The sequence below is a fragment of the Felis catus genome (assembly GCF_018350175.1).
Source record: "Felis catus isolate Fca126 chromosome C2 unlocalized genomic scaffold, F.catus_Fca126_mat1.0 chrC2_random_Un_scaffold_48, whole genome shotgun sequence".
Classification (NCBI taxonomy): domain Eukaryota; kingdom Metazoa; phylum Chordata; class Mammalia; order Carnivora; family Felidae; genus Felis; species Felis catus.
In genome coordinates, this window is record NW_025408506.1 from 140,125 (window position 1) to 151,408 (window position 11,284).

General features: G+C 39.1%; 1 protein-coding gene across 1 annotated transcript in view; it reads right to left on the reverse strand.

The window, feature by feature from the left end:
• The window catches only part of LOC123383592 (probable cation-transporting ATPase 13A4), a 53,367-nt gene extending 47,212 nt beyond the window's left edge, over window positions 1-6,155 (reverse strand). The window contains 6 exon segments of the mRNA XM_045051526.1: window positions 723-784; window positions 3,299-3,349; window positions 3,352-3,489; window positions 4,098-4,255; window positions 5,311-5,481; window positions 6,149-6,155. Of these exon segments, the coding sequence (XP_044907461.1) occupies window positions 723-784; window positions 3,299-3,349; window positions 3,352-3,489; window positions 4,098-4,255; window positions 5,311-5,481; window positions 6,149-6,155 (587 nt within the window).
• Window positions 6,156-11,284: the final 5,129 nt, after the last annotated feature.

Consider the following 11,284-nt stretch of genomic DNA (forward strand, 5'->3'; position numbering starts at 1 on the left):
TTCCAGAACTGCAATACCAAGGAAAATGAGTGCGTTAGCTACGGGTTCACGGCTGCTGCTCTTCCTGAAACTCTCTGTGCACAAGTCAGTGCAGTGTTCTCCTTCCAGGCAAACTGAAAGGCTTCAGTTTGTAGAAGGAATGTTACCTCCCTGAGGGACCGTGTCCTGGTATTCTCCAAATCAGGTACAGTGGGTCAACTTCAGGCCCCTGACTAATATGCTGACAGCATATTACAGTTTTAAGATTTTTTTGCAGGGTGCCTGGGTGGCTTAGTTGGTTAAGCATCTGACTTTGGCTCAGGTCATGATCTCGGGCTCTGTGCTGACAGCTTGGGGCCTGGAGCCTTCTTTGGATTCTGTGTCTCCCTCTCTCTCTGCCCCTCCCCTGTTCTCTCTCTCTCTCTCTCTCCCTCTCGCTCGCTCAAAAATAAATAAACATTAAAAAAAATTTAAAAATGGTTTTACAAATCACATCTTAGCAAAGACGCGAAACCCCTCTGTCTCCTAGGTTTGCGAGTGGAATGGGGCAGGGGATAGGGTGTAGGGAGCTATGCATGTTTCAGTAAGACTTGGAAGTGCTCCAAAGAGACATTACATGAAGGCACTCTGGCAACCGACTGCTCTGAAGCCAAAATGTCTTCATTATTAATTTTCAAGAGAAAATGCAGAGTATTTTCTCTGGGAAAAGAGAAACTCCAGTGCATTCAGTCCCAGGTACTCACCCACTCCTATCGCAGGGCACGGCTCCCCAGAGATCCAAACCATCCCTTGTTAAGGTGCCTGTCTAAACAGAAACGAGGGCTCGGTTTACTCTGAAGCGACAGCCCCTAAGGTATGTTTTAACAGGGAAATACATGTCACAAACACGTTACTGAAATCAGCACCTCAAGGAAGGACACAGTCAGGTGGGAATCCTGGGGTCCTCGGCAGAAGCTTGGATGGCTCCTACCAGTTGTACCACCAAGCTGGCGATAAAGGAAGAAAACGGTATCTGTCTTATAGACTTCAGAGGCTGGTTGTGAGGATCTAATGGGAAAGTCTTGGTAAGCCTGTAAGAGCTATAAAATGGGTGAGTCCCAGGTTTTACAGCAGAAGATAAAAGTAGGTCATCAGAAATAAGTAATGGGAGTAGACTTTTTCCCTGCTCTAAACAGGTGGTTTGCTCTTTGACACCTGTTAGGTAAAAGAGGGTGCTTTTTGGTATTTCTCTCCGTACAGGATAATGATGAAGAGCTTGGACTCATTTAAAACACTAGCTGTATGACCTGGGAGAGTTATTTAATCCCTCTGAACCTCGGAGCCCTTACCTGTACAATGTGCTTATAATCGGATGAGGTTATTGTGAACGTCAAATTAGATAATACAAATAAAGTGCTTGATTTAATGTCTGACACAGAGTAAGAGCAAATTATGATAATTACCCCTAATTATTACTTATTTTATGCAAATTCATGTCATAATGATTTGTCCCACCCCTGCTTCTTTTGCCAAGGGCAGGGATGAGATGACCCCACAAATAGAACATTCTTCTTTGTTATGCTAATTGGATCACAAAGTAATTCAGAAATGCTGGCAAGAGCCATGTTAGCCTTCTGATCGTGGTAGGTCTCGCTGATAGTCCAGTAACCATGTAATATAGCTCTGATCCTATTACTTTTCTGTCCTCAAGAACTTCAGTGTCCTGTTTAATGGACACAGGGTTTCCATTTGGGAAGATAGAACAATTCTCAAGATGGATGGCGGTGATGATTGCGCAACAATGTAAGTGCACTTAAAGCCACTTAAAGATGGTTAAAACGGTAAATTTTATGGAATGTTCATTTTGCCACAACAAAAGTAAGAAAAAGGAGAACAACTATTGAGAAAGCAAAAACAGAACCAAAAACCACTTTCAAAGGTTCGGCACTGCCTGGAAGGTATGTACAAATGTCTTAGCCAGATAGCAAAGGTGTACAAACCTCTCCCATTACTGACGTCTTGCTCTGGTCAAAACCACCGGCTCTATTGCTTTCCTAAATCCACTCATTTGCCCATATTCACCTGCCTATTATACCCTTGTGTTGTATTAATTTTCTATATATTATGATGATTTGACATCTTAAAAAACCTTTCTAAGGAAAGACTCCATCTCCTGGGCTAGCCAATTCTTAGAGATAGTAAGGGACTCCGCGTGCCTTTGACATGCAAACTAATCATCTACCTGGCCCCTACTCCTCAGGAGGCAATAGTCCTCTGCCTTCATCATCCTGGGGCCAAGGGCCAGAGACCACCCTGCAGCCCAAAGCTCACCCAAATCGTTCAAACTAGCCAGTCATAAGCTGTTTACCCTGCCCTGACCTGCCTTCCTCGTAGAGACCCCAGTAAAGGCCCTGGTCTAGGCATTTCCTCAGATCCCTTATCCAAACTTGCCATTCCTCCCATGGCCCACAGGACTGTGCCTTTCCTTACCAGGAGAACTGTAATGTTAAACTTCCTTCAAAGGCATTGACCTCTCTCTGCAGTCATCAAGCCCCTTTATAAATGAAGACCTGGACACAAAACAGCCCATCATCCCTGCCTTACCCTCTCACAGCCCCTCCCCTCACTCAGTATAGGCAGACACCAGACCAAAAGAATATATTCAGGAGGAGGTAGAATAAGAGGCTGGTTGGGAATAACTGGCATATAGTCAAGAATGATTTTAAGCAATACACTACAGATGGGAAAATACAGTAAGGATTTGATTGGAGCTTTCCTATAGCCAAGTGCAACTGCCCAAGGAAAATACAGTTAAATAAATTCTTCCTTTTTTAATTCATTCATTATTTATTATGATTAATTATTATTTACTCATCATTATGCATTATTCATTATTATTCATCATTGTTTATTATTATTCATTATTTATTTATTCATTATTAAACCAATAAATATTTATTGCGCACTGACTATATGCTAGGCAATATTATTGACCATGGTAATGGTCAAGCAGGGACCATAGTGAAGGGTTTAAGTTTTTTTCCTTGTATGTGGTTTTGTCTGGGGAGGGACAGAATGCTACCTTAATTAACTGTGTTTTAGAAAATACTAGAGCTGGAAGGACTTTCAAAGACCCGCTTATTCAGTACCTACTCTCCCTCTTCTAAACCCCAGAATCTGGAAGCTCAAGAGACGTGCCTTTCCTACATTACGCATCCAACCAGAGATAAAAGGTAGGCAGATAACACATCCTGTGTTTCCTGCCCCAGAAAAGTGTGAAGCGCCTCTACCCGATGACCACGATGATAAAAATGGCAATGATAATGAGGGTGAAACACACCTTGTCAAAGCAGACAAGGTTTAATTGTCCACATACATTGATCCTCTGGGGGGGCTGATGCAAAAGATGCCTCTCTTCTTCAGCCTCTTCTGGGCATAGATAATGCCTGTGGTCAGAGCAGCAGGTAGAGCAGGAGGGACCGCAATTGTGATGACATCAAGGGCTTTCTTCACCACCTCCTCTGGAGGCTCCTGGGACATAAAGTCACTCTTCAGCTATTACAGGTAAATCAGTCCTGAACAGCTTGGTGCATATGACTTTTTTTCCTCCTTTTTGTTTACTTCCTTAGGTCAGATTCCCAGAAATGATTTGAGTGGGTCAAAAAGTATGCACGGTTTATGGCTCTCATAGATTTTCCAAAGTGCAATGAAACAGTTTGTAACGATTCATTACTGCTACCAGCAGAGAACAATGGACAAATTTGCCATGGCCTCACCAACATGGGGTATCCAGGTTTTATTTTCAGCTCCTTATTTAATAACGCCAAAATACTACGTTACTGGGATAAACATATTCTCAGATCGAAAAGGAAAAAATGGTGTAAGAAGTGTACAAGATGAGAGGCACTGTTGGTAGCTCGGGAAACAGCGTTTTGCCCCTCTAGTTCTGATTGTTATAATATTACTTGGGGATCAATCTCTCATATTGGCGATCTGTGAGTACATGTTCAGGTATCAGCGTTTGGCTTTGTTTCCCAGGTTTATACACCATGGCTGAGATTAAGGTTAACACGCAGAGTATAAATTATACCTCCATGAGTGTTACATGTGCATGTAGTAAAAGAACAAAAGCAACTTACCCCGCTGAGCACATAGACGCACAAAGTATAGATCATCCCAATGGTTGCTGTCCCTACAAGGCACAGGAGGAACCTGATGGCATCCCTGTAAAGCTTAAAATTCATTGGCTTCGGGTACAGAATGGATCTCACGAGGTCCCCTTTTGCAGTGTTGAATCCTGAAGTAACAAACACACAATCCACATTCTTAGGATGACAAATCCTACTACTAGCATGCTTCTAAGCCTCAACATGGCCTTTGTTTTTCTCTAGAGATATTTCAACAGTGCTTAAACCCAAACACAATTAAAGGACAATTGGGAAGACACCTGAGTGCTAGAATGGAAATATCTTACTTTTTCAGAGCCTATTCCATTCTGATCTTTCTTCTCTCTACTTTCAAAATCAATGCGACCCGGAGATAGGAAACCACCACACTGAGATCAGAACACAGCCTTGCCCAATATAACTTCATTTTAAGGAAACGACTCACACACACACATACACACACACACACGTTACTTGAAATTAAACCATAGGACCCAGTAAATACTGATGGACTTAATCTCTAATACTTTTCAGTGTCGTTTGCAATTTCTTTTTAAAATTGTTTTAATGTTTATTTATTTTTGAGACAGAGGGAGACAGAGCACGAGTGGGGGAGGGGCAGAGAGAGAGGAGACACAGAATCCAAAACAGGCTCCAGGCTCCGAGCTGTCAGCACAGAGCCCAATGCGGGGCTCGAACCCACGAACCGTGAGATCATGACCTGAGCTGAAGTTGGACGCTTAACCGACTGAGCCACCCAGGCGCCCCTCAAGTTTTCAATTTCTAACCCTGGCTAGAAAAAACTTGGGATTTGGGGTTAAAAAATCTAAGTTCTAGACCCAGGTCTGTCAGTGACTATGTGATTTTTTTTTTTTTAAGTTTGTTCAGATTGTGCTGACCTCAGCCTATTTATGTACGAAGTGGGAACAAGCATCTTTGCTGTGCAGGTTTGATATATAGAGATAGTTTCTAAACTACAAAACATGTTAATAGTAATTATTGTCATCGGTATTTTGTTGACTAAAAGGCATGTGCCATAGTGCAATTCACACTTGAAATATGGAACTTTAATAGGTTTGGTTCGTTATCGAAAGACTATTGCTTACCTAATAGATTTCAGGCACTAGACACACTGAGCAAAAATATTTCATTAAAGTAACAAACCAAAGAAGGGATGCTCACTCACCAGTCTGTAGCACCACCGCCCTCACGGTCCCGGAGCACTCTCCCTTGGCTTGGATAACCTCTGTCCCACAGAAAAGGACATGCTTTTTATAATCGGCTTCACTCTGCATTTTCCAGGGCATGGAGCTCTCCATCTTGGGCAATGGAGTTTTAGTGACTGGAATACTTTCTCCTATAGAAAACATACATCTCATTTAAATCATGTATGCACTCACTAGGCATGCGGTGGATGTTTGTTATAAGCCTGCAGGGGGTGGCAAGGACAACCCTAGGTATTAGGGATACAAGGAGATTGTTTTTTAGGAGACTTTTAGTCCCAATAAATGAGTAATGTTGTATTATAAATACTATAAGTATTGTAACATCCAACACGGACATTAAAGAAGGCTAGAAATAGCTGTGTAGGGAATAGCAAGTTGTGAGGTCCAGAATGTGGGGCATGGGGAATGAGGGGCCATGAGACCTGTGCAGGAAACCAAAGCAGGGAGGCCCTAGGTGCACATATTTAAGCGTTTACATGGTTTTTGTAGGCATTAGTGGCAGAAGGGAGTGGGGAGATATTTAAGTGTTTTATTCAGGAGAGTAATATCATATTCATGTACAAGAGAGAGAGCACTCTATCTGCAGTACAGGGAATGGATTGAAGTCTGGTGAGGTTGGAAGCTGGACATCCAGATGGAGAGAACAAGGTCTGACTTATGGCAGCAGGCAGTGAGAGTAAAAGGAAGTCCGGGAGCTGAGAAATAAGAAGGTAAGAAGTTACAAAACTTGGGGAGAATTTTATATTGGGAGGTCTTTCTAAAACAATTTCGCAGTTTCTTAAAAAGTTAAACACTTACCTGCCATATAACCTAGCCATTTTGCACTTTTATATTTTCTTCTTCTTCTAAATGTTTCTTTTGAGAGAGAGACAGAGAGCAAGCAGGAAAGGGGCAGACAGAGAGGGAGACAGAATCCGAAGCAGTCTCCAGGCTCTGAGCGGTGAGCACAGAGCCTGACGCGGGGCTCGAACTCACAAACCGCGAGATCATGACCTGAGCCAAAGTCGGTCACTTAACGGACTGAGCCACCCAGACGCCCCACAGTTATGTATTTTCCCATAAGAAATGAAAGTGGATGCCCATGCAAAAACTTGTACAAATATTTTAATAGAGGCATTATTTATAATAGCCCAATACTAGAATCAATCCAAATTTCCATCAGTAGGTGAATGGGTGTACAATCTAGTCTATCCATACACTGGGACTCTACTCAGAAATAGAAATGAATAAACTATTGATATACTTAATAAAATAGATGCATTGTAAAATAATTATGAACTTTGATTCCAGTAAAATTAACCCAAAATATTTTATAAAAGACAAAAAAATGCCCACTGTACAATAACATTTATATAAAATTCTAAACATGCAAGGCAGTTGCTTGAGGATGGGGATGGGTTGGGAGAGGTTACAGACAGAAGGAACTTTTGGGAGCAAACGATAGTCATTATCTTTATTGTGGTAATAGTTTCATAGATAGATACAAGGATGTACATAAGTCAAAATCTATCAAATTGTATACTTTAAATATGTTCAGATTATTTTATGCCAATTTTACCTCAATAAAGTTCTATTTAAAGTGAAAACATCTCAAGTCCTTCATTCCTTTAAGTGCACCAGAAACACACAAACACACACATGAAGAGGAAAATAGTAGCAACAACCAGGAAAACAAGTTTAAATCCCGTTTTGATTCCTTATGAACAACACACAGATCTAAAATAATGAGACTTACCTCTTCTCCCACATACGGAGACTGTAATGCTATTTATGTGACTCCACTAGGTGGTGGAGCTTTACAGATTGCAGAAAAAGAAGAAAGGAAAAAGAGAAAAATGGCTTTTCTACTTGAGGAGAATTCCCAGGTATTAATTCGGTAAAGTGCTAGTCTCTTTAAAGATAGAGCACTGACTTTTTCCCAACTGAATGCACTGGCTAAAAATGAAAGACAAAAGTCATCCAACTTGCTGTGCTGAACAACAGCAATAAGAAATATGTGTTTGATAGAAAGAAATTTCCCAGCATGCTCTGTTCACTCAAAGTAGTTTTTGACGACCATAAATTTTTATTTAATTCTTTCAGCAGAGAACATCAAGAACTTGAGTCATTCAAGATAAATATTCATACCTAAATAGCTTTGAGAACTAAGCAATATCTCAGTTTTGAGTTATTCCACATCAGAGTTCTTAATCTGGAACTTTATAAGGAGTTTTAGTGGTGCTTACTATTCCTAGTATACATTGTTTTCATATATGAAATACACAGGACGTTGAGAGTGAATCAATAAGAGGATAAAAAAGAAAAATACAATAAAATTACATTTGATTTCACATTTTTAAAGAAAGTGTTGTGTAAAAGAGGGGTTTCTGGGTGGCTCAGTAGGTTAAGTGGCCGACTTCAGCTCAGGTCATGATCTCAAATATCATGGGTTCAATACCCGCGTCGGGCTCTGTGCTGACAGCTCAAAGCCTGGAGACTGCTTTGGATTCTGTCTCCCTTTCTCTCTGCCCCCCACCCCCCACTCATGCTCTGTCTCTTTGTATCTGTTTCTCTCTCTCAAAAATGAATAAACATTTTTAAAAAAGAAATTGTTGTGTAAAAGAACTATCTGGTTCTAGGGGTTAAAACTCCTAATCATCTAGTGTATTCATGTTTTTCTTCTGATTTTGCCATTTATGACACCCCCTTTTCCTCCTAACATAAATCATTTAGAAATCTGATTAATATGTCCTAAGAACAATTAATAGAGTAACACATAATGAAAGACAGTGTTAATTTATCTTTTTATTCATTTTTTTCATTCACTCAGCATTTATTACACAAACTCCATGTGACAAAGACAATGCTAAGAGGTGGGGATAGAATGTTAAAAAAAAAGAAAAAGAAAACAAAGATGTTGTTCTTAATAGCAAGGAATTTACAAACCACTGGGAGAAATATATTTAATCAAATATTTTCTAACTTAAATGTATCATTACAGTCCATAATTAAAAAAAAATTATGCTCTTGGAACATATACAGCCCATAGAAGCAATAACAGAAAACTCTAAATAAGTGACTTGGAATCAAATCGGTTGTTGAATCTATGAGTCTCAAACTCAAAAGAAATGTTTGGGCTGGAAATAGATACAAATTTGAAAGTCATTTTAGAACTCATTGGTATATACAGCTATCAGAACAGTGAAGAATCTCTCAATATACACACATGAAAAGGCCATGAAGACATACTATTATGAATAAAGCAAGGTAGGAGATTACATAATGATGCTACCTTTTACGTAAGAAAGAAGGAAAAACAAGGTTCTTATATTTGCATTTGCTTGACTTGCCTAAAAATTTCTTCTGAAGATCACCCCAAAAATAAGTGTGGTTGCACAAGTGGAGGGGAAGAGAAAGATAGAACATACATGGTATATGCTGTAGAGTATCCATTGTATAGTTTGCATTATGTTTTGCTTTTGGGACACTGCCTCCCCCACAAAAAGCCACTAGAGGAGGATGAACTATAAAAATGATTGAAAAAGAGCAGCTAGAGAGTATGGAGAGTGTGTTGTCTCTGAAGTCTAAGGTAAAGAGCCCTTCAAAAAGAAGCAACAGAGTAGTTAACTATCAAATGCAACTAAGAAGTTTAATAAAAGCTGCAGCGCGAAAAAAATTGTCTGCGGTAGGAGAAGGACCATGAAATCAACAAAAAAAGTTGAAAATTCCAATAAAAATTAAGGAAGGGCACGATTGCAGTTCACTGTGCAAGAAATGCAAAGAGCTTAAAACATGAGCAAGTACTCAACTTGTAATAGAAAACATGCTATTGAAGTTATGCAATTCTTTTATCACTTATATTGGCAAAGAAGGGAAACAACACTCTTCTACTGTTGGGAGGAGTGTAAATTAGTATTACTTATTTAAGATGCTTTTGGAGGATGCCTATGAAAACAATATACCTAGTTTATAATTAATTTCAGGTATAAAAATTTTATGTCTCTATGTCAATATATATAAGCACACATATGTGTACTTGTTCTATCCATATGAATATGTAATATAATTTCATAAAATTTATATATATTTATAAACATACATAATTGTTGTGTAAAAAGATACATGTGCAAGAATTTTGATTGTTTTAACAGAAAAGACTAGAAATATTCTATCCATCAACATCAGACTGGCTTAAAAAGTTATTGTGCATCTATAGAAAACATATTTGGACAGACATGAAAGATATTTAAGATATATTAGGTGAAAAATGGGAGCAAGCGCACAACCGTGCACAGTGTTTCCATTTGTGTGAAAAAAGTGCAAATGTGTTTAATACTGCTCAAGGTCATAGAACTTTTGGTCTCAGTGAATGCCTTTGGAAAGGGAACCTGGATACTGGGAGATCCAAACTGGGAGGGATATTTACTTTATATTTATACCGTTGTGTCTATTTGAACTTGTTAAAAATCATGGGCGTTTATTACTCTTTCTATTAAGAAAAATTTATTACTCTTTCTATTAAGAAAAAATTAGTTTATAAAAAGGAAGTTTTTAATTTTTATTTTAAAAAGTTTATGTATTTATTTTGAGAGAAAGTGAGAGAACGTGCACGTGAACAGGCGAAAGGCCGAGAGAGGGAGAGAGAGAATCCCAAACAGGTTCCAGGACCAGCGCAAAGCCCATCACCGGTCTCAATCCCATGAACCATGAGATCCTGAACTGAGCTGAAATCAAGAGACAGATGCCCACCTGACTGAGTCCTCCAGGCACCTCTAAAAAAAGAATGGTTTTTTTAAACTGTATAACCACCTATGGCCTTAAGATTATAGTGATCTTAACAAGTGTTCTCTAATGGAATCACAAGACAGGAAATCAAGTCAGTATAGTTAGAAGAGACCAAGAGATCAATATCTGACAAATTCATTCATAAAGAAGTTTGCTAGCACAAATTACACTTACTTATTAAAAATAGCATTCTTCATTGACAAGAACTAAACTCCTTTATCCTCTAACACCAAGAGTAAGTCCTTTTTTTTCTTTAATGAGTATTTTCCAAATTGGTATGATTACAACACCGATAATATTAGGCCCACATATTAACCTTCTGCAAAGAGAGATCATAGATAAGTCAGTTACAACTAAAAAAATAAAGCTCATTTTTCAGTTTTTCGAAAAAAAGCATATTCACTTTTTCCCAGTCAAGGAAAGCCTCCCTTTGTTACATATTTCCATCGTTCTCAAAATGAGTGGGGCGGTGGTTCCCAAAGGACAAAAAATATAAACACTGCATCTACTAAATTAGATTACTCCCGGGGTATAAATTTTTCTCTAATGTCATTTTGGGTATTTCATATTAGTGATTGCCTCATTCAAGTACTTTCCAGATTGGCACTCTCTCAACTCTGTCCCCAACTGTGGCTCTGTGGATGTGGGATGGAGAGATTTTGCAAAAAAAAAAGTTTTATTAGTAAAAGTACAAGACCTACCTTCCTACTCCTGTTTAGTTCTGGGAAGCTGCAGAATTCATTTTAGTGTAAGCAATAAGATGTTGGAATAGCAAAGAGAGCTCTCTACAAAAATTTATACACCCTTTAACTGAAAACCTAGGGGTAATATTCTTAGATTACACAGAGATAGGACTCATTATGAGCTATTTTGCTGTGGGGAACACTACAATCTCTGTGCCTCCTATATACATATTCAGATCAAGAAGCTTGGACAAATGTATTAGAGCAGTGTCTCCTGAGATTTAGCGTTCATACTTATGACTTTCTGATCTTGGTAATGTGAAGATTCTGATTCAGAAGGATGATGTGTGGTCTCAGATTCTGCATTTCTAACAAGCTTCCAGGTGATGCGGATGCTGAAAAGCTCCAGGTCCCTTCAAAGTACTGGAAAATGGGGGTGCAGGGGAATAGGAGTATCACAGAAACTTAGGACCAGCAAGGTTTTTCC